The 25,372-nt window shown below is 53.0% G+C and overlaps 3 protein-coding genes across 5 annotated transcripts; 1 reads left to right on the top strand and 2 right to left on the bottom strand.

Moving 5' to 3' along the window:
* Window positions 1–371: 371 nt before the first annotated feature.
* Window positions 372–15,005, bottom strand: ELOA (elongin A). Its single transcript, XM_032132396.1, has 11 exons — window positions 14,846–15,005; window positions 9,998–10,054; window positions 9,260–9,378; window positions 7,250–8,462; window positions 6,116–6,230; window positions 5,603–5,758; window positions 5,132–5,229; window positions 4,717–4,897; window positions 4,179–4,290; window positions 3,770–3,921; window positions 372–3,247 (listed from the first exon to the last, which is right to left on the bottom strand). The coding sequence occupies exons 1-11, from the start codon at window positions 14,915–14,917 to the stop codon at window positions 3,186–3,188; spliced, it is 2,337 nt and encodes a 778-aa protein (XP_031988287.1). The 5' UTR covers window positions 14,918–15,005; the 3' UTR covers window positions 372–3,185.
* Window positions 15,006–15,105: 100 nt separating this feature from the next.
* Window positions 15,106–22,648, top strand: LOC116455119 (kelch-like protein 31). Of its 3 annotated transcripts, none has more exons than XM_032132576.1 (3): window positions 15,106–15,303; window positions 18,319–19,530; window positions 20,445–22,648. In XM_032132576.1, the coding sequence occupies exons 2-3, from the start codon at window positions 18,341–18,343 to the stop codon at window positions 21,169–21,171; spliced, it is 1,917 nt and encodes a 638-aa protein (XP_031988467.1). In that variant the 5' UTR covers window positions 15,106–15,303; window positions 18,319–18,340; the 3' UTR covers window positions 21,172–22,648. The 3 variants fall into 3 exon arrangements, with proteins under 3 accessions (XP_031988467.1, XP_031988466.1, XP_031988468.1); XM_032132575.1 differs by having other exon boundaries at window positions 15,106–15,400; XM_032132577.1 differs by lacking the exon at window positions 15,106–15,303 and adding an exon at window positions 16,016–16,273.
* Window positions 21,518–24,583, bottom strand: RPL11 (ribosomal protein L11). Its single transcript, XM_032132578.1, has 6 exons — window positions 24,512–24,583; window positions 23,975–24,125; window positions 23,520–23,626; window positions 23,026–23,157; window positions 22,537–22,647; window positions 21,518–21,593 (listed from the first exon to the last, which is right to left on the bottom strand). Exons 1-6 carry the CDS (start codon window positions 24,515–24,517, stop codon window positions 21,564–21,566), a joined length of 537 nt encoding a protein of 178 aa, XP_031988469.1. The 5' UTR covers window positions 24,518–24,583; the 3' UTR covers window positions 21,518–21,563.
* Window positions 24,584–25,372: the final 789 nt, after the last annotated feature.

The following is a 25,372-nucleotide window of genomic DNA, read 5'->3' as shown; positions in this document are numbered from 1 at the left end:
CCCGGGAAGAGGTCCCCGGGAGGGGTCCCGGTGGTCCCGGGAAGAGGTTCCGGGGAGGGGTCCCGGTGGTCCCCGGGAGGGGTCCCGGTGGTTCCGGGAAGGGCTCCCGGTGGTCCCCGGGAGGGGTCCCGGTGGTCCCGACCCCGCCCCGCCCTGACCCCGCCCGGGGAAGCGCGAAGCTGCTTTCCCGTAAAGGCTCCGGGGGTTTTATCCGCGGGGATTGTTCCAAGCAGCGCGGGAACCGGAGCGGCACCCCTGCCGGGATACCGGGGCAGGATAGCGGAGTGGGATACCGGAGCATCACCCTCCGCGGGGCCGCTTGGTGTGTTTAACATTCGTTGTCAGAGTCAGGAAAGAACGAGCAGCCACGGTGCAGTGTTTGGCTTTTATTGAGACATGATTCTCCTCTTTTTCATATAACTTATCTAATTAAAATATTCATCTTAGTTACCACAAAAAAAAAGGAACATAGAAAATTGTATATATACACAGTTTGGGAGCAAAATACAAATACGAGTCCAAGTCACTCCCCCTCCTCCTCCCGTTACTCATCCTTCCGGGATGGGGTGGGAAGGGGGAAGAGGCGGCTCTGCTCCATCCTTTAGTGTGTGGTGGAGCACAGAACAACTGCACAAGTGTCACGCCCCGAGACTGGGAAGGAGCACTTTGATCCCAGACTTTGAGTAGTGTGTCCCCCAGGGAAATATCCCTGCTCTGCTCCCAGCTGAGGGCCGGTGCCCACCTCTCTCCAGGCTGGATTTAGTGTCCGAGGAAAAGGAAGGGAAGGGTGAGGGGTTGGCATCATCCCTGTGAGAGCAGAGTTACACCAGTGTCACCTCCCTGCAATCCCACAAACAAAACACGGACACAGCTGGCAAAGCCTGGAGCAAAGGGGCTGCTCTGAGAGGGAAAGAGCATCTCCCCAAAACAGCAACGCTTGGGCCATACCCAGAGCTGAGTATGGAGCTGTGGTATCAATGAATTGGCAGTTTAGCAGTGCCCAGAATCGTTCTTGGGCAGCGCCCAGATCCTTTGTTCAAAGCTCCATCGTGTCTGAACGCGATGCCAGGCTCTGCTTCCCTCCCCTCTGCCCCTACCCCAAGTACAGAGGAGAAATAAACAGTAGCACAACGGTCAGCAGAAGAGAATATATTGTTATCTAATTAAAAATACAGCAAAATTAAATACAGCAAAAACGCAGGAGTAAGGAGCCATTATTTTACAGCACAACACACACTGAAATGCTGCACGGTAACATTAAAGCATCTGGGACTGTAACAAACTTACAGCACATGAGAGTCTGAGAACATTTTTCCAAGAACTTCAAACTAAACAAAGAACAGAACAAATAAACAGGAGACAGGTGTTCAGAATGGTTTTAAAGAAAGACTTTTTTTTTTTAAGGAGGAGGAAAAAAAAAAATAAAAGGAAAGAAACAACCAAACAGAAACCAGAAGCAAAACAGGGATTTTTCTAGAGCCCTCCAGGGAGGACCCTTCACAGCAAGATTTCCCCCGGTCAGTGCACACAGACAACTCCACCGGTTTGGGATTTGGCAGCCACGGAAAGCCAGCAGCAGAGCTTCTCAGGAGCTGCCAACAACAACAGCATCCACTACCAGCATCTTTTCCACCCAGACAGCAAAGTCCTAGGGCAGCAAATATGGCTTGGAACAGGAGAATCCCTCCCCTCTCCGACCCACTCAGACCCCCGAGCCCTGGGGTCTCCCCAGCCCCATGCTCTGCTTGCACCACCCCTGGGGTTCCCTTTGGGGCAGACACAGAACAGGAGCAGAAACCTTCCCCAGACACACCCCACAAGCAGAAACCTTCCCCACATCGCAGCCAGCTCCTGCCTGTGTCCAGCTCCGGCCTTGGCGAGCCCAGCTGCCATCCTCACGTCCTCACCAGGGCTCCCACCTCTCCAGGAGCTCCAGGGCACTTCCTGACACTCCCACCAGCCCCACCAAGCACCTTCTCCTTCCAGAGCTCCAGCTCCTCACACACCAGGTACAAGGGAGCCTTTTGAGCTCCTGCTCTGAAGGACACACACGTGTTACTACAGCCACATTCCGTTGCTCACTTCCCTCCAACCTCATTCAAGTGGTTTCAGGTTCAAAGACCAAAATCCTTGGATTTTTCCATAGAGGGGACAGAGCAAAACATACAGGGAAAAGACAGGATTTAGGCACCAGCTTCCCAACTGGAAATAAATCCTTTGCAATTCCACACAGAAAACAAGACAGAAGTATTCCTTCTTCCCACTAAAAGAGGCAAACGATGCCTTCACTGATATTTAAAAACTGTTTTCCATTGCAAAGTCCCCTATCTCTCTCCAGATAAAAAGTTAAAATCTGACTTGGTGCACAGTAAAACTTCTCCCAAATCCCTGGCAGTTTTATTCCCAGTAGCCAGCAGAAGACGACAGCAGCAGAGGAAACGTCCCCAAAGGCTCTTGGCATCCCTGCAGGACCACAAAAGCACCTGTACAGGATCTACAGCAACAGCACAGAGAAGGTCAAGAGCTCAGATTTTATTGACACACATGAGCAGGGAGCAAAGCCTCAGGACTGGATGCACTTGCCAAAGGACTGACAAGTGGCTGGGCCACTGGTCCTACCTGTCCCAGAGTCTCCAGGTGAGACTTTGGGCCCAGCAGGTACCAGATCACGAGGAAAGGCTCCTGTGACACCCCAAGTCCACTCAGACAGATGGATTCCAGCTCGAGTCACCAAGGCTGACCCCGGGACTGGGTTGGGAGGGGAGAGACTACTGGGAGCGACATAAATAATACAGCAGGGTAGAGGGGCAAAATATTAATTAAAATGATTTTATAATTTATTAGGAGGTTAAATAGTAAATAAGTCTCTGGATCTTCCACTCTCAGCAGGTGCCAAGACTTCACATTTTCCTGTGTCGGGAGATTCTGTACACCCTTCTTTCGACGGATGACAAAGCCAGAAACAGAATGTTGAGGACAGGGGGTAAAAGAGAGGGGCTTGACACTGAGAAAGGGACCAGAATAAAAGATAAAATACTGTGCCGTCATCTTGTGCAGATCGAAGCTTCTCCCAGCAGCTGCAGCCTCCAAAGAGTTCAAAGATAAGGAAGGGCTGTTTGGGTACCTTCTCCCCCTTCAGTGCCACTCCTCCCCAAGAGAGAAAGGCCCAGCTCAGCACTGCAAACTTATCTCCGAGAGAACCTGTTTTTGAAAGCTTTGATAGTCTTTGCCATCATTGGTGCAATTTCTGCAAAAGAGAAAGAAAAAAAAAACAAACCTCACCACTGAATCAAACAAAAAAGGCCCCCACATGAAAGCAAAAGCGACAGACTAAGAGCTGAGAGCGACTCAAAGCTGCAGCCCTGGCAGACACGAGTGTTTGAGCAGGGCCCATCAGAGTTTTCAGGTCACAGGCTGAGGAGAAGGCACTGCTGTCTGCACTGCACCAACACAGATCCCTGGTGAAACCCTCCCTCCTCCCTTCCCAAGAGAGCTGCACTCCAATTCCAACAGCTGGACAGACACAGGGCAGCAAAGGCAGAGGTTCTGCCTCACTGCTACCATTAGGACAGGCTGATAGTCAGCTCTGAGCAGGTGAATCCGATGTTTACCTTTGCTTTTCCTCATGCAAGAAACTTGAACAGATTTCTTAGAGAGAGGAGAGATATCAATATCAACCCTCCTGCACAGCCTGGAATTCTCCCAAAGCAGAGGCAGCTACTTGGGAAGGAGGAGCTCTGAGATGGGATGTCCTGCAGGTTGTACTTACTCTTCACTGCGGGTTTCCTGGGGTCGTAGGAGGAGAAGGTGCTACCTGAAGATGGGACCGAGTGGGCACTGCTGGTGCTGGGCCCGTCGTAGGACTGCTCGTCACTCACCCGAGCGTGGCTTTTGCTGGATGTGTACAGGACTGGTTTTATTCTGGAACAGACACAGGACAGGCATTTCCATAAAGGGCTCACCCTGGTTTGAGGCAATTCTCCAGACACAAGCCACGTTTGTAACAGCGCAGTGGCTGATGAAATGTGGAACCAGCAGGGACCCGGATCTCTGCGCTTCCCAGCGGGAAACAGGCTATTACAGTTACAAGTTTCCCTGCAAAAGGAGCTCCCAGACACACAGTATCATTCCCTGAGCTTCAGGGGCCAGAGCAGCAACTGCTACAGAGAAACACTCACTTGGTCTTCTCTGGCAGAAGAGGGCCTCCAGTTCCAAACTTCTCCTGTCTCCTCCGTACGTCCCGAGGGGGCTTCACCGCAGAGTTCACAAATGCCATCTTGGCCACTCTCCCTGCAAGAGGACAGAGGGAAACATCACTTAGATCCAGCTGTCTAAAAAGGAGGCTCCTCACTGCTTGTCTTACTACTGACAGTTCATCCACCTCTCCACAATCCATCCATTCCAAAGAAATAGTGATAGTCTCCTTCCCAAGGTCTGAACCTCTTGCAGTGAGAAATCAGACTGATCGGCTCAGTTCTCATTATGTTCATCCAAAAAGCAGGAATGCTTTCCCCTCCCTGGTTTTGGAGCAGCCATGTGGAACAGGAGGTGCCTCTGCAGCCCTACACATCCTTGCTGTAAAAAGTTGCCCTGCATCAACACCACCATGGCTGAAAGCAAGACACTGCTAAACCCTGAAGCAAAAGCAAGCACACAGAGCTAAGCAACTCCTAAACTGGACTGGTTTTAAGCCCAAACCCCTTCCCTGAGCCCCACCTTTGGGTTTGTTGGCGTGGGCAGAGCCGATGTTCCGTGCCAGCATGAGCAGGCGCTGCTCGCGCGCGTCGTGCAGCCGCAGGTACATCTCCCGCCACGACTCGAACTCCTCGGGCTTCTCGTTCTTGAAGTCTCGCAGGCAGTGGTTGTGCCACAGCTGATCCGTGTCCTCCACCAGCACCTGAAGCAAACCCACACAGAGCTGGGATCCCTCCTGACTGCCTCCAGTGCCCTCTCCCGCGGCACCAGCTCAGTGCTGGTGTCACTGGAATTCCAGCAGGGCCAGCTTGCAGCTAAGCCAGGAACTCAGGGCTTGCAAAAGCCACCTCTTGCTATGAAAAAGCTTTGTTTACTATTCTGCTCTTGCAGGTGAGGACACCCCTGCACATCACATCCCTTCTCCCAAGGCACTCACGTGGTTACATTCCTCGATGCGATACAGCTGCTCCGGGGTGCACCTCTCCAATACCGGCTCCAGCACGGAGAAAGGGACACCACCCACTTCATAGATCGCTAGAGAGAAGCAAGAAGCACAGGGTATTACTTATCCTGCTCCTTCCTTGCCAAGGAAAGGGCTTGACACCTTGAAACACAGGGGAAAAACTGCAGTGTTGCACAACACCATGGAGGATGAGGGGAGGAGAAAGGAACCTCATGCACCAATACCTCCAGGTTAAGAAATATCTGTGCAAGCTCTGTTTGCCACAATTTCCAGTGCTTTAGCACTGCCTGAAAACATTGTGGGTGCTGATTCCTGCAGCACCTGAGCTTCCAGTGGGATTTGTCCCGTATTAGTAATGAGGGGAACTGCTGGGGTCTGTACAAACAAGTTGCCAAAATTTCAGTGCACCTGCACAGTGACTCTGAGACAAGGAAAGGTACTTACAGTCGATGTTGTTGCTGAGGACCCTGATACACTGCTGGTACAGGGACATCATCTTTGGGAGGTAGGCAGTTTTGGAGCCAGAGTACACCTGCATTTTGGAATTTAACCGTCGGCCTGTGAAACCCGCTTCGCTCTCCTCCACTGGCGAGGACACTGCTGTGGAGGGAAATGCTTGGAGTGAGCAGAGGACAGAGAAAAAAAAGAGCCTGTCCTGATGAATGGCACAGGAGGCACAAGTTGGAGTCACCCAGAAGCAACCTAAAGGGCAAAGTCTTCTCCAAGAGACCTGCAGGGCAAGCTCAGGAAGGACAAGTCCAAAGCCCAAGCCCCAAAGAAGGGTCAGTGAAGGACTCTTCTCATTTCTGATGGAGCACGTAGGAAGCAGCTGCCTTTTCTCCCTGAAACCTCTGCCCTTGGCAGACCCCAACAGAAAGACTTGGACCCAGCCAGCATCTGCTCCCGCTCTCTCCCACAATGTGACTCATTCCAAACCCATTTTCCTGCCCAACATACCTTTCCTTTTTGTCTGGGAGCAGGTGATGGACTCAATCGAGGGAAGAGGACGATAATTGGCCTGGATGGGGGGCAGGGGGATGTCTGGTAACGTTGGTACCACATCTAAAATTATCTGGAAGGAAAGGAGGTACATGGAATAAGACAGGAATGCAGCAGAATGTGACCTTCCACCAGCGTACAAACAGCACTGAACTGGGGGGGGTTTTGCATATTTTGAATAAATCACTCAAAACTGATCAGTTTGCACCACTGAACAACCTCATGTGGTGACTGCCAATAGGAAGAAGCCAAAATTTGGGATCTGGATCACTCAGCACTCTCCAGAAAGAGCCATCCACATTTTTAACCAATTCAGAACAAGCTGAAGCACTTCCTTGATCACAAACACTCATTTACCAGTTCTGCCCCTTTTCCTCATTCTGCAAAAAACTGCAGCGGTGGAGGAGAAGGGAACCTCAGAAACTGAGGGAAACTGAAAACTTTGATATGAAGTTTTATGAAGCATTTATCAGAAGGAATGGCAAAGCAGGGTTTAAAATGCTGTTAAACATTATAAAAACCACTTTATGAAGAGCCAAGTGTTTCCAAGTTGAGTAAAAAGATGAAACAGTAAAGGTTTTACATATTAGTCCCTATTTATATACCAAACCCTGGCACCCATGTGACAAAGGATCTGTACAGAAATATTGCTCATTTTCCAAGCTTTCACAAAAGAAGGTTTGTCTTCTGGAATGAGCTGCCTTGTACCACCAGTTCTCTCCCATTTCTGGACACCAGAAAAGGTCCATTTTAGAGAAGCATAAATACTTGAGAGGAGAGACACAGGAACCCTGTCAGCAGGAGATGCACTGCAAACTGGGCTGGATTCTAAGCTCCCATCCACAGATACTCTGCTTTCTCACCAAGTGCATCATGTCCAATACTCTTTCACACCAATATTTAACTGAAGGTTCTCTCTTTTACTCTCCCTATTTTTGAATAAACATAAAATAATAAAACATAAAATCCACCCACTGCATTTCTTTCTCCCCCCCTTCACCCACTTTTCCAATGGGAAAACTAACAAGGCAGAGGACTGAGAGCAGCTGGTCCCACCTTTTTTTTTCACTCTCAGATCCTTCCAAACCTTACCCTCTTTGGTTTAGGAGGCTCTGGGGGTTTCTTCTCTGCCTTTTTCTCACTTGTTCTCTTGTGGCTTGAACTCTTCTGACTGGAGCTCGAGCTGTTGGTGCCGGCTTTGGATCCGTTCTGCTTGCTGTGCCCTCGGTCTTTGTCCCCAGCTGACCCAGCCACGGGTTTGACCACTTTCTTTTTCTTTTTCTGGGGCTGGTCGTAGCTGAGGTACGACTCAAAGGACATAGTAGGTTGTTCAAACTCATCCTCTGCTTCCCCCTCCCCAGAATTTGAGGAAAAACCCACTGATTTTTTGTCCACCTCAGAGATTTTGCGTTTCCCCTCCGAAGACTTTAAGCTCCCAGAACCCCCCTTTTCCTTGATCCTATTGCCTGAGTCACTCTCAGCTTTCCGTTTCTCTGCGTTAGAGCTCTCCAGGCCCTGCTTGGACTTTTCCAATTTGCTCTTCTCAGAGTCCCGATGCTTTTGCTTCTTGACGTGGTTGTCCAAAGACTCCTCCGAGTGTGGCAACGAGTGTGACTTCTCCTTCCTGGAGGTGCCGCTTTCCCGATTCTTCTCCTTTTTGGTGCTCTCCGACGTCCTCTGCTTCTCCTTGCCGGCCGCTGCCACGGGGGATTCTCGGAGCTGCTCTTTGAAGGAGGCCTTGTGCAACCTCTCTGGGCTGAAGGCAGAGGTCCTGTCATCCTCTCTGCCATCGAGCCGCTGCTTCTTGTGCGAGGATTTGTGCTCTTTGCTCCGACTCGCGCTCCCTTTGTCGCAGAAATCGCCAGAGCTCCGCTCCCGGCCTGCCCCGAGCTTCTCCTGGAAGCTGTGGCCTTTGCTGGCTTTCCGATGGAATAGTGTTGGTTCTTCCTGCTCCTCAGAGGCATAAGGGTCTGTGTCTACATCCTGAGGGCTCTCACTGGGCTCAGGTGACACAGCTTGTCCACAGTCCGAGTACTCCTGATCTGAAGAGAGCACCGGGGAGGATCTGCCCCAACCCTTCCCCTGGTGGCTGCTATAGCTGTAAGTCTCGTGTGCTCTCTCAGGCCTAGGATATCTTTTGGACTTCTTTTCCCTATGATCTGGGCTATAAGACTGGCTGCAAGAAGGCTGGAAGGGTTCTGAGTAATCCTGATCAGCTTCCTCATCCTCTCTGAGGGAGGATTCCTGATGCCTTTTGCTCGAGCTGCTCCTCTCATAGTCACGGTCTTCAGAGTCTAGGTTATTTCTGAAGGGAGAAGAAACCAAAAAGAGTTAGACTAAAACTGCCCAATATGAATGAAAAGAGCCATTCCCTGGAGTGGAACACCTCTTACAGAAGACCAAGGCTGTATTTGGTGGCAAAAATCCCACTAAATCTCTAAGGAGCGGCAACAATCAGGGATTTAAAAACTGCATTTCTAGTGCAAGAATCGATGGAGCACTTTTATTAGGACTAGAAACAGCTGTGTACAGAACCTTCTCCGTGCCTACACACTCCTGGCTGTGTGACACTGTGGGAAATGTCCCCCAGTTCAACATGTGGGAATACCACTCATTTAAATTCCCATTAATAACTGGGCCTTTATCACCCAAACCTTTTTGATCTCACTGCTGAGTTCACAGCTTTGTTACTGCCACATGCCTGCTAGCAACAACTTCCAGTTTCCACAGGATTCTGGCTCATAAAAGCATTCTTTCAAATTACTTGGGCCTAGAGCTTCCTGTCTTCAGAATCACAAAATGGGAAGCAAGCAGATTGCATCTTTTGCTTTATTAAGGGCACTTTTTTTGGCATCTCCTGTTAATCTCTTCATCAAACTGCAAATTCTTGAAAGTTGGCCCCAACTTCCACATGAAACTGCAGCTCTCAGCATCCCAACACTCCAGAGCCAGCAAAGGCAGGAAATTTCTGCCAAAACAAGGCAAAACCCCCAGGCAGAGTTTGCATATTGGTTTTACAAGTTTTTCCAGAGCCTTGGCCAGAGAGGTTTAAAATATCCACTGAGAAAACATTCCCAAAGCTCATCCATGGGCTTCACTCACCGCTCTGCCTCCTGGGCCACCGGCACCAGCTTCTTCCACCTGGCCACAAGGTCCTTGGCAAAGTCTCCCACGAGCTCGTGTTTCCTTAGGCTGTTCACAGTCTTCCCCACTCCTGTCTCCTTCATGAGAGAGCCACGAATCCATCTTAGCAAAACAGGAATTCTCACCCCTGCTAAACTCCCTAAAGAGTCACCAAAGGCAACACACTCCCTACTGCTGCAAGGGAGAAGGTTCCTTGCTCTAACAGCAAGGATATCACTTTTATTATGTTCTCAGCTGACTTTATACCATTCACTACATGTAAATCAAAGCGTTAATTCTACCTTAGTCAAACACTAATTATTCGTATTAATAACCCAAGTCAGTATTTACCATGAGAGTCGGCAAATTTGAAGACAGAAGCCATTAAAAACTGTAAGGATTAGCACTTCCTCATTTCCTGCTGATTTGTTATTGCTGGGATCTGCTCCAACTCTCATATCCCAGTCAGGTGTTAAGCTTTTGGGAGAACTGAGGATGACAAACTGTCCTCCATGGCTTCCCACCTGCCCTGGCACGCTCCTTCCCCGTGCCTGGCACCTCCAGAACCTTATCACAATCACAGCCGTGACACTGGGCTGTAGCAGGTGGCCGAGGTGACACACCCAGCTCCAGGGAAAGCAGCACTTCCGTGGAAAACAGCTCTCCCTGGGACTCGGCAGACACGATGAAAAGCCCGAGAGATTTCACAGCTCTTACCACGAGAATGTCAACTGTGATGGGTAACTCTGACAGCCTCTTCAGACTCTTCAGCAGCTGTGGAGACAAGAGGAGAAGTGTTCAGCGTTATCACACGGAACCACAGACAGGGATTAGGGAGGAAGAAAATGCTGCACTGCCTGAAAGCTCGTGAGGAAGATCCAAGTGCCTGACAGCTGCTGTCTCGCTCCAAAAAAGCTCCTGAGAAGCTGAACACGAGGGCCAACTGCAAAAAAAATCTTGTCTCTGCCCACAAGAACCCACCTGAAAGTTTTGTAACGCACTCAAATATTAACGTTTGCTTCACATGGGACTGCAACTTAAATCTGGCTCAAAGCACCGGAAACAGAAACACACAGCAAGAGGAAGAAAGGACTGGGAAGCCTGTGACTGTCTGAAGGTGGTGGTGGAATCACCCCTTGGCAAGAAGGGTGGGAACAAAACAAAATAAAAAGGGGAAGGGAGATCTCTAGATGCTCCTAAAGACCTAAGAGGGGAACCTGTGTCTCCACTGCCAACAGGCTCTTTTCAATCAGGTGCTAAAACAGCACCTGATCCCTTCCAAATTCCAAATTCCCTCCCTCTTGCTCCACTCTTTTCTCTTCCCTTCACCTCCACACACCCCAAGCAAGACCCTGCCAGCACCGCCAGCTGCTCCACGGGACAGGATGGGACAAGGAGCCCTCTCCAATGAGCACCCCAGCGAGGAGCTGCAGGAGCTGGACAAGAGGAAACGGCCTCAAGCTGCACCAGGGGAGGTTCAGGCTGGACACCAGGAGGAATTTCTTCAGGAAAGGGTGGCCAGGCATGGGAATGGGCTGCCCAGGGAGGTGGTGGAGTTCCCATCCCTGGAGGTGTCCAAGGATTGACTGGACATGGGGCTCTGCTCTGGCTGACAAGGTTGGACTCAATGATCCTGGAGGTCTTTTCCAACCTTAATTGTCCTGGGATTCTAAGTGCAGGGGATGTTCCTGTACCTCTGCCACCCAGGTGGTTTGGGACATGGCCTCACCACGATGTCTGTTGGCTCTGTAGCTACACTACATGGTAGAACACATCTGACAGCACTGTTGCCCCTCACATCATTTCCCACAGCTCAGCTATAGCCACAGTCCAGCCTCATCAGCATTCCCATTATTATAGCCCCTATACAGCCCGGGCTGTGCTCAGCACTCCTATGCTATATGCCATACAAAGGGCTGCCCCTGATCCAGATCTTCTCTTTAAAGCACTGTGCTCGTGCTCAAATCAGCACTGTCAGCCTAAGCTGACACCCAATCACCCCCACGCCCACCATGCAAGGATCAGACAGGTTTGCAGGGTTCCTTCCTTTTGAGGGAAATGACTTCCTTTAACCTATTTGGGGAGCGCTCTTGCTTTCAGAGAGGAAACCCTCCTCGATACCCAGAGAAGGCTTCCTCTGACTTCAGCAAAACCACAACTTCTGTTCACTAGAAACCACTCCTTTATATTTAGGACCTGATAACTGTGACAGAAGGTTTCGGTTTTCTTAGTTTAGAAGAGTGAAACACTGATAGCAAGAGTAGCTGCTGTTGCCTTGCCAGCACAGCTGCTCAACAAGTGCACTAACAACTGAAGCCATCAAACCAAAGGCAGCAGAGACTCAGCCACCTCTGCTGCCTTCCCTTGGACTGCCACAGTTCAGGGGTCAGGATCCCTCTGGGAAGGATAAAATCCTTCTGGGATTGGTAACAAAGGAGTTTGGACTTGTGTGCACAAAGGGGAGAGGAAAGGAAAGAAGGATTGATTTTTGTATTAGATAGAAAAAGAGTAAACCAGGACAATATTAAAGCAACTCTGTCAGCTAATTAAATTCCTAGAAAGGTTTTTTCAGAGCTTACAAAATCCCACTGTGAGAGTAAGAACCAAGGGAGAACTCGTTCTGGTATCCCTAAATCTTCCCAAATATTTTCCAGCTACACCCCTCTGCAGCATCTCCCACAGTTCTGTTTGCTCTTTAGTTACTTGTTGCCTTCAGGGCTGAATTCCAAGAAGAGAAGTGCTGTTCTCAATGGGAATGCTGTTCTCAGTGTGGTTGGAGACCAGGGGAGCCACACACTTGATCCAGAACACGTCTCACGAGGAGCTGAGTTATTCCACAGCCACTGCAGTCGGCTCCTCCGTGGAACACAAGTCCTTGTGCATGAAATGCACCAAGTGAGACAACTTTGATGCAGTGAGGCTTAAAAACTTGTACTAAACTTTATTTCCTTTGGTAACAAGCTGATGGAGTTCATCCCACTGAGGCTTAAAGGGACATCAGGAAGAATTTTGGACGACAGGAGGAATTTCTTCACAGAAAGGGTGGTCAGGCATTGGAAGGAGGTGGTGGAGTCCCCATCCCTGGAGGTGTTCAAGTAACAACATGGCACTCAGTTGATATGGAAGGGTTCAGTTAAAGGTTGGACTCAGTCTTGGAGGTCTTTTCCAACCTGTAACAATCCCGGGATTCTAAATCTGGCAGCTCATCTTGGAAATAACCAAGGTTATACAAATCCTGTGAGGAAAAGGTGACCAGGTGGGAGACAGAAAACACCAGGCTCGTATCTTGTGAGACACACACGACAAAACTCTTCTAAAACACCCCAGCACAGGGCAGAGTTTCAGTCAATCAGCCACAAGACACAACCCATAAAACCTTCCCTGAGTTCCAGCTCCAATGAAGTTCTGTTGAACATGGGTGGATTGTTTTCTTTTTCTGAAAGAAGGCAGCCAGACCGTTACGACACTAAAAACACACGCTAATATCAAACTGCTCCGTGAAGATGCTCATGTTTTCCTTCTCCTCTTTCTTCCCATAGCCCTAAAGCAGAGCTTGTACTTCCTCTGCTGGAAAAAAAAGGCTCTTTCCAAACCATGACAGCACTGTCCAAGATTTCACTCACACTCTTCTGTGCCAGCAGCCCGATTTTCACCCGAAACCAATAATAACAACACTTTACACCTTTCAGCAAGGCAACGAGTTGTACACGATACTTGGGCAAATATTATTCTTTCACATTCCTGATAAAATATTTTCAAAGGACCAGGCAAGAAACGTGAGGACTGGAAATGGTGTAAGGGTGGGCAGCACCCAGGGATGCTGTGGATTTGTCCCACTGATGGGGTAAAACTTCTAGCACAGGAAGGTCCTCACAAGATCTATCGAGACAATGCAACGGCAACTAAATTCAGGCTTAAAACCATTAATGCTTCCAAGGACATGGTTGAAAAAGTATCAGAAATAAAGAATATAGGTCACAGGGCCTTTCTGCTGGGGAAGAAAAGAGGTTTTCAAGTCATTACCCTGCTTTCCTTCCTCTGCCTGCCCTTGCAAAACCACACAGGATCAACAGAGCAAGAAACAACTTCGCTCCACGAGGTCACTGGAGAAAGAGTCGGCTGTGCAAACACTGCCCCGAGACTTGCAGTGCTCCAGAAACACACCAGCAGTTCTCGCCCCAAGCTCACACAAGGGTCACGAAACAGCAGCGCAAATTCTCTGTGCACGGAGCACTGAGACAATATTTGAAGTCTTGCCCATGGTCTCAGCACCACAAAGCTCAGACCCCCTGGAACTGACTCCTTGGCAGTCCCTCAGCTCCATTTGGGGCTTCACCTGTTAAACCCTGCTCTGGTCCTGGCTGAGAGGGTGAGAAGAGTAAGCAGATCCCATCACATCACCCCCAGGCAGGCTGGAGCTCCTACAGGGGCTCCCATTTCAAAGGGTCAGCACTCGAGCATCCTCTTCTCTTCCTGAGTGGTGGGAGATCTTGGGAAGCGAGTCCTGCAGGTGTTGGTCTCAGTGAAACAGTCAGCCCAGCACAGAGCAGCTGCACAGCCCTGCCTGCCTCCTCTTTCACTCGAATTACACAAAACGTGAACCAAACACGTGTGAATACTCTCAACAGATGCTCCCGCTTTAAAACAACAGAATGGAGTAACAGCATGCCCAAGTTCAACCATTATTCCAAATTTCACTAGAAAAACCAGCTCTGAATGCTGGTGCCCAGCAGGACAGTCACTGTCACCAGCCGAATGTCACCGAACACAGCGAGCCCAAGGCAGGTCGGGGCAGCGCAGCAGCCGCTCCACAACAGCTGCTGCAGGCAGCGCATTTTGGCAGCGGCCACATTCCCTCGTGGAGAGGGGCGAGAAGAGCCAAGAGAGTCCCCCAAGGCCAGAGGGAACAGAGGCGACAAGAGCCAGCTCCTGAGCGGGACTCGTGTTCCCCCAGCCCCGCGGCTGTGCCTCCCTGCGTGGGCTCACACAGCACCGCGGCTCTGCCACCCAACACGTCACCAGGGCAAGACTCTTCCGGCGACTTCTCCGCTGCCCGTCTGCCCAGCCGGGCCCCAGCCCTGCCAAGGGGGATCCCAAAAGGGACCCCTGCTCGCCACTGCCACGGGGGGCCTCAAAAGGGACCCCTGCTCGCCACTGCCAAAGGGAGACCACAAAGGGGACCTCTGCTCGCCCCTGTCACGGGGGGACCCCACGCGGGACCCCTGCCTGCCACTGTCGCGGGAGGACTTGCCGTAGGACCCCCGCCACCACCCCAAGCCCGCCACGACGGGACCCCAAAAGGGACCCCCGCCCGCCCGCCCGCCCGCCGCAACGGAACCCCCCGGGCCTGCGAGCCTGGCCCGGGCTGGTGGCACAGGAGGAGTCCCACCGGGGACAGCCCCCGGGCAGCCCGCACGTCTCACCCCACGCACCGCGGCCCCGGCCGGGCACGGAACTCCACGCAGGAGCAGCCGCGGCGGAGGGCGGCCCTGCCACGCGCCCCGCGCACTCCCGACCCCCGTCCCCACCGCTGGAACCCCGGCGGGCTGAGGCAACTCCCATCACCTTCTTGGGCTCGGCGCTGCCCGCCAGCCGCGCCTGGAGCCGGCCCACAACTTCCAGCACCGACTCGGCCATTTTTACTGCTGGAGAGCCCGCGGCGGCGGAAGCGGCTTCAGCGGCTGCCGGGCCCACGGCGCTGCCCCGCCGCCGCCGCCATCTTGGCTGCGGGCAGGAAGCGGAAGCGGCGCAGCGCGGCCTCGGCCATGGCGGGTCCGGGCAGAGCGCGGCGGGCGCCATGTTGGGGCCGGGCGGCGCCATCTTGAGTGCTGGCAGGGCCGCGCTGAGGGGAGCGCGGCCGCCGTGGCTCCCTCAGCGGGGTCGGGGTGACAGCTCCGCCCTCAGGATGGGCTGTGGCAGAATGCCAGAGTAGCTGGGGTTGGAAGGGACCTCTGGGGATCGTCCAGTTCAACCCCCTGTCAAGGCAGGGGCACCTGGAGCACGTGGCACAGGAACGCGTCCAGGTGGGTTTGGGATGTCCCCACAGAGGGAGACTCCAGCCCTCCCTGGGCAGCTGTTCCAGGGCTCTGCCCACCCTCATGGAAAGAAGCTCATGTTGAGGTGGGACTTGTTGTGTTTTAGTTTATGGCCATTGCTCCTCATCCTCTCACTGGGCACCATTGAACAGAGGCTGGCACCATCCTCTGACACCCCTTGGAGATGTTTGTGGGGATCGATGGGATCCCCTCTCAGCCTTCCCTTCTCCAGACCGACCAGGCCCAGCTCCCACAGTCTCTCCTCATCAGAGGGATGCTCCAGTCCTTTAATCATCTTTGTTCCCTCTTTTAGACCCGCTCCAGCAGCTCCTCGTCTTTCTTGTCCTGAGGAGCCCAGAACCAGACACAGTTGTTCCTGAGGCAATGTCACTTCACTCCTATTCCTGTTGCCTCCCAATGGCTGCTTTTTTTTGGGATATTTGGCAGCAAGGATGTTCTTGCAGTGCTGTGTCTCAGCTGAGTCTGAACCTGAGTCCAGCCCTTTCCAGGTCTCAGTCTGAACCTGAGTCCAGCCCTTTCCAAGTCTCAGTCTGAACCTGAGTCCAGCCCATTCCAGGTCTCAGTCTGAACCTGAGTCCAGCCCTTTCCAGGTCTCAGTCTGAACCTGAGTCCAGCCCATTCCAGGTCTCAGTCTGAACCTGAGTCCAGCCCTTTCCAGGTCTCAGTCTGAACCTGAGTCCAGCCCATTCCAGGTCTCAGTCTGGACCTGAGTCCAGCCCTTTCCGTGCCCCCTGGGACTCAGCGAGGGCGGCTGACCTCACACCACCCCAAAAGCCTGCTGTAAATGTAGAAGTGATAAGAGCAGTCAGCTGGCTGGGAGAGGGGGAGAGGAGGGAGGAGGATGTTGCGTGGGGAAAGTTGAGGGTCTCTGTGCCTTGACCTGCAAATCCTGGTGCTGGGCAGAGTGTCCCGCTGGACTAACCTGTCTGAGAGCAAGGTAAGAGCAGGGCCAGCCTGTGGGTGAGTCACAGAGAGCCAGCACACACCTGGCAGGATCTGCAGAGACCTTGTGTGGGGCTGGGAACTGCTGAATAATGGAAACAGTGGCATGGGGAAAAAGTCTTTGTTGCTTTCTAAAATGGGGCTGGAAGAATTATTAGCAGTAAAAGAGTGCCTGGAGCTGCAGTGTCCCAGGTAGTTTTCCAGGCTGGCTGGGAGTTGGCTGTGACCCAGACTCTGACTGAACCCACCAGCAGGAAAAGGAGAGAGACTCTGTCTGGTTAGGTATTAAAGAAAATAAGCCTGACACAACTTTCTGAAGACAGAGTTACTCTGCTCTGCTATTGGCTCAGTAATCAGGGCTGAGATTAGCAGCACTGAAATGATGTGAGGACAACGATTGTCTTTTAAGAGAAATTTAAACAGCCAGAAAAAAGCTTTCCTTGCTGTCTTCCCTCCATTCTGTCTGGGCCCTTTGAAAGCTCTTCAAATCACTCCAGCTCCCTAGATTAACCCAGCAGCCAGGATTAATCTGCATGAAAAACACCTTGTTCAGGTCACTGCAGTGACATTTCAATCAGGAGCAGCAATAATGTCCCATTTTAAGTTAAGTGCAGGTAATAAAGGTCGCTCTGCCCTCCCACAGCCAGACTTTGGAATAACTCAAACTTGTGCTTCAAGTTGGGAAGTCTGTCAAAGGTGCCCAGAGGGGACAGGCAGAATCCCAGGGACATCAACCCAGACCTTCCCCTGTACTTGTGTGAAGTGTGCTGCACAGTTAGAAGACCTTTTTTATCCCAGAACAACTTCCTTCTTGGCAGCAAGGAGGCTCTGGCAGTGCTGTGTCTCAGGGAAGGGCAGGTCTGAGGCATCTGGAGAGAAGACCTGGAAAAATATTTTATTTTCCTGGGAAATTCCAATATTTAACCTGTATCGTCATTTTAAACCCAGCTGAAAAGATGAAACTGCTGATTTTTCTGAGGAGTGGATAGTCTGGATAAAATGTGTGTTTGGAAACATCCAAGCATTGTTACTCGGAAAGGGCAAATCCCAGTTCCTTCTCCCAGTCCTGAGCTGGTGTCAGAAACCATTTCACATCCAAACACAGGGAGAGAGCAGCATTTGGGCCCCCGTTTCAGGACCCATTCCAGGATGTGACACCGTGATAGACGAGCTCTCAGCGGTGTAAATTGGGGTAGCCCCGTGAAACACCACAATTCCAGGGATGGCTCAAGTGCCTGGGACTTTGCTCCTGAATCCCTGTGGCTTCTGAGTCATGCCTGCTCCCTCTGCTCTCCCTGGCACCCTGAGCTTGGCCATGCTGGCACTGCCACTTCCCCACTCCAGCCCAGCCTTGAATCCTCTTTCCTGACAGGGACTTTTGCTAAACTTTTCCCAAACTTTTCCCTTCTTCGTGTTTTTGCTGGAGTCTCCTAATGCCCCCCTTCTCTCCTGGCGCTAAATACAAGCTGATTACTCAGTTCCAAGAAACCTGATCTTTGTGGCCAAGAGCAATAAACAGCCCCAGACATGTGAGACAGAGCAGTAACAGCTATTTCTGGCCAGATTTGTTCCCTCATCTATTGGCTGCTCCCAGCTCCCTCAGAGGAGGTGAGGTCACTGCTGAGTTTCAGACTGGAGGTTCAAAGGGAATTTGGGAACATTCAAAAGCTGTGCCTGAGTCAGGTGAAACGCACCCTTGGTGTCACCCCAGACAGCGGGGCCAAGCATGGCCCCACACCCCAGGACCAGTGGGTGCTCCCAGTTCCCAGAGCAGCCACCCAAAATCCTCAGTCCTTTATAACACTGCAAAGGTGCTGGCACTGGTTGAGTTGAGAATTCTCTCCTGCAGTCCCCTCAAAGCCTTTCCCACAGCTCAGAGGGGTGCAGGGCTTGGGGGGGCAGTTCCCATCCTCCTCTAGGCTTGACCCAGATGTTTTTTGGTTCAGTAGGAGTTTTTCCTTTGCTTTATTGAATGCCCTAACGAGCAGAAGGACACCTGCACCCCCACTATAAGGCTTCTCACCCTTCCTTTCTCATCAGGTCCCATTCCAATCCTGCCAAGATGGCCCCCAAGAAGAAAACCCCCGTGAAGCGCAGGGTGGATAAGAGGGACGCACCCGTTGCCCCGGGCAGGGTGGCAGATGCTTTGCTGGGTGTGGAACACCTCCATCACTGCACTGGTTTGCACGACAGCGGCTCCAACGGCTTCCACTGCTCGGTCACAGAGGTCGAGGCGCCGGAGCACGGAGCCGCCCTCCTGCAGGGGCTGAACCAGATGCGCCAGGAGCGCTTCCTCTGCGACCTCACCATTGCCACCAAAACCAAGTCCTTCGAGGTGCACAAACTCATCCTGGCCTCCTGCAGCCACTACATCCACGGGCTGCTGCAGAGGGACCCTCGGCTGTGCCAGCTGGAGCTCCGTGACGTGTCCCCGCTGGGCCTGGCCGCCGTCATCACCTTCGCCTACGCGGGGACGCTGAGCCTGTCCCTGCACACCATTGGCAGCACCATCGCCACGGCCACACGGCTGCAGGTGCCGGCCCTGCTGGGGCTCTGCAGCGACTTCCTCGTGCAGGAGATGGCTGTGGAGAACTGTGTCTACATTGCAAACATCTCGGGCACCTATGGCCTCAACCAGGTGAAGGATGCCACGCGGAAATTCATCCGGGAGAACTTCATGGAGTTCTCCAAAACCGATCAGTTCATGAAACTCCCCTTTGATCAGGTCAATGAGCTGCTGATGGATGATGGCCTGCAGATACCCAGCGAGGTTGCAGCCTTCCAGGCTGCTGTCAAGTGGCTGGAGTTTGACCCCAAACGCGTCCGGCACGCTGCTGACCTCCTGAGCAACATCCGCTTCGGCACAATCCCAGCTCCAGACCTGGTCAACCACATCCAACCTGTGCCACGCATGATGCAAGATCCACAGTGCCACAAGCTCCTCGTGGATGCTATGAATTACCACCTGCTTCCCCACCAGCAAAACAGCCTGCAGTCCCGGAGGACCAGGATACGGGGAGGCCAGAGGGTGCTTGTCACAGTTGGGGGTCGTTTAGCGTTGTCTGAGAAGGCTCTGAGCAGAGACATCAGCTACAGGGACACAGAGGGAAACTGGAACAAGCTGACGGAGATGCCAGCAAAGAGTTTTAACCAGTGTGTGGTGGTGATGGATGGATTTATCTACGTTGCGGGTGGTGAAGACCAAAATGATGCCAGGAACCAGGCCAAGCACGCTGTCAGCACCCTGAGCAGGTAAGGTGGGCCCCAGCTGGCCACGCAGACCCTGGGGAGGGGTCAGAGCTGTGCCGTGTGTGCCTGTGCCCCCACTGACCCTAGGGGTAGATTTAGCATCCCCAGGGTTCCTGTTGTCCTTCACACTCTTGTCTCCGTTTCTGTCTTCATCATTTAAATAAGGTTTGTTTCCTAAATCCCCATAAACTGCCACTGGATTGCCAAGGGATTACTTTTCAAAGAAGAGAGGAGTAACCACGGCAACCTAAACCATGCAGTATTTTGTCTGCAACCTAAACCTGAACTTCCCAGTGGCTCTGCCCACGGCTTGGCTCAGCCACCTGAGATTGCACAGGCAACATCCTCGGCACTTCTTGAGCCCAGCCCTTTCTCACCTCATCACCACCCCTCGGTCAGGAACCATCATTGGGCTCCTTGTCCTGCTCTGAGTGAGGTTTCAGGGAGCCACTGGCAGGTCTGCTTTCTCTTTCTGGCTTGTAGCTTATCCACCTTTCCCAGGCTGGCCCTGTGTCCCTGCAGCACCGCTCTGGGCACACAGCAGTTCCCTCTGCCATCTCGTGGGCACACAGGGAACTGGTGCCTTCTTATCCTGTCCCTGCGTCCACTTCTACCTGCCAAGACTCAACAGAGGGACAGCGACAGTGCTCTGGGACACGTCAGAGCAGTAGCACTCAACATTTCCAAGGCAGGCTGGAGCCTGCGGGGCAGGAGCAATGCTGGGCTGTCCCCAGGGTTGGAGCACCAGCAGCACAAGTAGGATTTAATTCTGTGCAGTGCCCAGGTGCTTTCTCACTCCTGGAGAAGAGAGAAGCACATCCAGAGCTCCTCCCAAGGCAGATGGCTGGCAGGCCCACCCTCCTCCCCACAGCTCTGCAGCTTGTCCTGGACAGACAGTTCTGCCCTTCCTCCCTCAGGTATGACCCACGCTTCAACACCTGGCTGCACCTGGCCAGCATGGAGCACAGGAGGTCCCACTTCAGCCTGAGCGCCTGCCACGGGCTCCTCTACGCCGTGGGAGGGCGCAACGCCCAGGGCCCCCTGGCCTCCGTCGAGTGCTACGTCCCCACCACCAACAGCTGGCACGGCAAGGCCGGCCTGGAGACGCCGCGCTGCTGCCACGCCTCCACCGTCATCCATGGGCAGCTGCTGGTCACCGGCGGCTACATCAGCCACGCCTATTCCCGCACCGTGTGCTGCTACGAGCCGGGCTCGGACAGCTGGAGGGAGCAGCCCAGGCTGGGCACGCCCCGGGGCTGGCACTGCGCGGCCACCGTGGCTGACCGCGCCTACGTGGTGGGGGGCAGCCAGCTGGGCCCCCACGGCGAGCGCGTGGACGTGGTGGCCGTGGAGTGCTACAGCCCCCTGACGGGGCAGTGGAGCTCCCTGGCACCTCTGCCCGTCGGGGTGAGCACGGCCGGGCTGGCTCTGCTGGAGGGGCGCCTGTGCCTGGTGGGGGGCTGGAATGAGAGAGCAAAGAGGTATCAGAAATGTGTGCAGTGCTACAACCCCGACCTCAACGCGTGGGCTGAGGACGAGGAGCTCCCCGAGGCCATCGTGGGTGTCTCGTGCTGCACCATCACACTCCCGCGATCCCTGAGCTCCAGGTCCAGCTCTGTGGCCTCAGCAGCAACCAGCACGTAAGAGCTGAGCTCCTTCTGCCAGCAGCAGGGAAGGACACAGAGCTCGGGAGTGTGGGGCAGCTGGATAAGGAGGCACACCGATGTTCGGAGTCACTGCAAACTTTGGGAGCTAGGAAATTGTCCCCTGAGCTGCCTCTGTCTCCATCTCACAGCTTCAGCAGGGAATGCTCAAGTGGGACAGACACAGAAACAGGACAGAAGAGCTTTTCTTCCCAGCCTGCAGCACTGGATTGCAGCATGGATTGGAAAAAAATGTGGAAAAAAACCAAAGAATAAAACCAAACCATAATAATGGAGGAGAAGGACCCTTGCTCCCATCAGCTTCCCCACAAAACTCACAACACAAGTTAGGGGTTAGAAAAATTTATTTACTTTTCTGGTAACAGGAACTGCTCATTTACCAGGAAGAATGATGCCATCATACTGTGAGGGGAAAAGAAAAAAAAAAAGAACCAAGTGAGAAATCACCAGCAGGTAAAGGTGCAGTGCTGCTGTGCAGAAAACTCGAGTCACAGCAGTCATTCCAAGGCACCAGCCAACACTAACACGGACGAGCAGATTTCCTGCAGCCAGCTGCCTCTGTACCTTTGTGCTGTGCTGGAATGTCCAAGGGGCTGTGCTCAGAGAAGCATTAAGCTCTGCTCAGCAGCCCCCTGAAACAAGCTCCACTGGTCTGGACCAGTCCCAAAATCTGGGCCCTGAAGGTACCTGTGCCACATTAAGCACAACCAGGCAGGATGGGGGGAAAAGGAATTCAGCAAGATCAGGCTGGAGGCCTCCCTGCACAGGGTATGACCCGTGTAGGTCCAGGCAGAGTAAAGAGCCCTCAGGCAGACTGTGCACACTTTTCACCTCTGCAAAACTATCAGCAGTCCCCAGCTCTGAGATTTCCAACCCAGCTTTCAGCAGCTCCCATTCATTATCCAATTATTCATTTTATGGAGAGATAAGCACAAGAACTTGTTTTCTTTGGGGATCTCTCCATCCTCCCAAGTGTGGCAGCTGAGCCTGGAGCTGTGTCAGACCAACAAATCCTAACCCTGCCTTGTCTCTCATGAACCATGAACACGTAACTCCTCCAAAACTGCGGGAGCCATTTACACAAGAGCTGGTAATTCCTTCCAGCTCTCCTGCCAAGAGCTGCTCTCTCAGTTCAGCACACCCAAAAAAGCACAAACAGCACACGTGCTCAAACATTTCTGCTCAGTAGTAGCAGCTTCTACTGCTCTGGGACAGTAAAAATCTACAATTTAAGCACTCATCAAGATCTCCTCCTGCCCAGTGATTTGCTCCAGCCTTTCCATGAGGCATTTTGCTGACCCTTGCTAGGAAACTCTCAGGATACAACAATAAAGACGGACTGTACCTTTTGCTGGAACCAGCGCATGGCTTCCTCCTTCCCAATTCTGTGCTTGGCCCCGATGTTGCCAGTCCTGCGTTTCTTGTCAGCGATGCTGAAGCCCGGCCTGCCCAGCACCTGCAGGATGAGGCCAACAGCACTGCTTCATCCTGGCATTTACTGGTTTTCTTCAACTAAACAGCTGTCTAGGAGGGAAGCCTGGAATTTCCTCATCAGTGATGCCCTGCTGCACTTTCCTTCCCCAAACCCAGCCCAGCCGTTTCAGTGCTATCCCAGAGTCACAGTCAGAGCAACAGGATTTGTTTCTGAAGTGGCTTTGTGAGATTTGTCATAAATCAGGGGTTTTATGGCAGCTCTGGGAATCTCTAATTAGACAAACATCAACAAAATCCAAATCTATCTTCCAGCACTTGGCAGCAAGTCCATGGGAGCCAGTTCTTGTTCTAGGCTCCTTCTGGAGCTTTCCCCCAAGCCCAGGAAACAGGGAATACTCACCACATAAAAATCCAGGCCGTAGATACCGATACTGGGATCGTATTTAATCCCCAGATCGATGTGTTCCTGGATTCCAAAGCCAAAGTTCCCGGTGTCTGAGAAGTTGTTTTTTCTCAATTCGTATTCTCGCACCTGAAACGTTGGTTGTTGGTCACTATTTTGTTCCTGACTGGAAGCAGAATTAAAACTCCTGGCCACTGCTACCAGACCCCCAACTTGTTCACAAGCTAACGAGTCTTTATCCCTAAAATTTTACTCCCCCAGCTTACTCCTAAATCCCAGCAGCAAAGACTGAACCCCAAAACAAATCAGCTGCTGCACCAATTAGTTCTTAAAGAAGAAACAGCACACAGATAAAGGGTGTGAACATTTCAGCCCATGTATCTGACCTGTACCTAGATCAGGTGCAACATTTCGGAGCACACACTCCTTCAGTCAGAATGGAAAAGAGTTCTGTTCTTCCACAAACCAAAGATCCAGCCCAAAATTCTCACCTTCAACCCCTTCTCCAGAATCTCCTCTGCTTTGGCCCCGCGAACCGTGCAGTGAACAGCGATTTTCTCGTTTCTCCTGATCCCAAAGGATCTCACCGTGTATCGGGCTGTAGGCAGCAACAGTTACACTTAGGGGACAGTCGGAGAATTCCCACCCGGGGGGTTCAGAGCTTCTGAAGCCCAAATAAATTCAAAGGCATTAGAAAGAACCGAGGCAGCACAACGTTCCCTCTTCAGGGATGTTGGCAGAGCAGCAGCCCGAGTTTGGAGACAGAACTGAAATGACACAAACGTGCACCAGCCCCTGAATATTTAAGCCCCCCAACTCTCCAACAACTCTCCCAACACCGGCTCTGTCAAGGAGCCCCTTCCCGGGGACCGCGCTGCCGCTGCACCCACCGGAAAGGAAGGAAAACAACCGGGAAAACCACCAGGGCTCCTTCGCAGCCCCTCACCTTTGGAGAAGACGGGGGTCTGCCCCGTAAGCTGCTCCAGCACTTTGGCAGCGCGGGTGAGCCGATCCCCGCTCTCTCCGACGCAGATGTTGAGGCAGAGTTTGCGGATCCGCAGCTCCCGCATCGGGTTCTCCTTCTCACCTTGGTCTTGCTGCGAAGAGACCACACCGGGGGTAACCGAGGGTGCCCGGGGCACAGCCCGCCGCTCGCCCCGGCAGCACCAGGACGGTTCGCCAGGGGTTCGCAGAAAGGCTCCCGCAGCCGGACACCGCGCCCCGCTCCCCGCCGGGGCCCAACGCCGGCGCCACGGCTCCTTCTCGAGCACCGCCGCCACCGGGCGGGCCGCGGCCTGTCACGGCAGCCGCTCCCACGGAGAGCCCCACCGGCTCCTCCGCGCCCATCCCGCCCCCGCGGCTCTCCCGCCGGCCTTCCCCGCTCCCGCCCGCACGGGCGGCGCCCGGACGAGCCCCGCCGAGCGCGGATGGCGGCGGATAGAGACGGCCCGGCCTGGTCCCGGCCCGCGACTGTGGCACTCACCGCCATGATGGAGGCGGGGAAAAGGCGGGCGGGGCGCCGCCGCGGGGGGTTATGGGAGGGCGCGGCGCGGCGGCGCCCCCTGGCGGGCGGAGGGCGGCGTTGCCACGGCAACCGCGGGCCTGTCATGGCTGCCCCATCAATTAATGCTCATAATTGAAAACAGAGTCCAATACAACAACAACGGGAAATTGTAATAGTAATTTTAACTAACTGAGAGGGGGAAAAACAACACAAACAAGTGGTGCACAAGGCAGTTGCTCGCTACCCTTTGGCTGATGCGAGAATCCCTTCCCGAACCCAGATCAGCCCCAGTTTCTATCCTGGGAATGACTTTCCATGTGTGGGATATCCCTTTGGCCAGTGCAGGTGAGATGTCCCGGCTACACTCCCTCCCAGTTTCTTTTGCGAACCCCCTCACTGGCAGAGCACGAGAGCAAAAAAAGAGAAAAAGAAGAAATAAAGGACTTCTTGACTTAGGATGGACATGACTTAGCAAAAACCCAAACCAAAGTTCATTCTTCCTTGGAGCGAGGATCAGGGGAAGTCAGGCGCAGATCCCCAGAGCACTTGTGGTTTAATACAGTTTAATTCACTGGCTGTTCTCACCCAAACTCAAACCCCCAGCAGCGGCTTCGGTGGGAGGTGCTGCGCCAGGTGTTGGAGCTGCTCTCAGTGAGTGTAGTTATCAGAGCCTCTCACCCCCTCACTGCCCCAAATTCCTTGAACCAGACCTGGGAACGCAGTCCAGTTCCACCTCACTCTTTCAGGAAAGCGTTGGTGGGTTTCAAGAGCTCTGTCTGGAATCTGGGTTCTCTTTCTGTGCCATTTGGGAGGATTGCAGCCCATTCCCTGCTGCAGTCA

The sequence above is a fragment of the Corvus moneduloides genome, chromosome 23 (assembly GCF_009650955.1).
Source record: "Corvus moneduloides isolate bCorMon1 chromosome 23, bCorMon1.pri, whole genome shotgun sequence".
In the NCBI taxonomy this organism is placed as follows: Eukaryota; Metazoa; Chordata; class Aves; order Passeriformes; family Corvidae; genus Corvus; species Corvus moneduloides.
This window is presented reverse-complemented; position numbering and strand designations above follow the sequence as displayed.

Bases quoted from the DNA above. Each gene is read 5' to 3' on its own strand.
- LOC116455119 (XM_032132575.1), top strand. From the start codon at position 15,315: ATGTCCCCACAGAGGGAGACTCCAGCCCTCCCTGGGCAGCTGTTCCAG. The intron at 15,401-18,318 runs GTGGGACTTGTT...CTTTCTCATCAG, and splicing joins GGAAAGAAGCTCATGTTGAG to GTCCCATTCCAATCCTGCCA. The intron at 19,531-20,444 runs GTAAGGTGGGCC...TTCCTCCCTCAG, and splicing joins GCTGTCAGCACCCTGAGCAG to GTATGACCCACGCTTCAACA.
- RPL11 (XM_032132578.1), bottom strand. The intron at 23,627-23,974 runs GTGAGGGGCTGC...TGCTGCCTACAG, and splicing joins GACCCCCGTCTTCTCCAAAG to CCCGATACACGGTGAGATCC. The intron at 23,158-23,519 runs GTGAGAATTTTG...CCAACGTTTCAG, and splicing joins TTCTGGAGAAGGGGTTGAAG to GTGCGAGAATACGAATTGAG.
- ELOA (XM_032132396.1), bottom strand. From the start codon at position 14,917: ATGGCCGAGTCGGTGCTGGAAGTTGTGGGCCGGCTCCAGGCGCGGCTG. The intron at 5,230-5,602 runs GTAAGTACCTTT...GCTTCTCTCTAG, and splicing joins CCTCAGCAACAACATCGACT to CGATCTATGAAGTGGGTGGT. The intron at 3,922-4,178 runs GTGAGTGTTTCT...TGTCTGTTCCAG, and splicing joins CTTCTGCCAGAGAAGACCAA to AATAAAACCAGTCCTGTACA.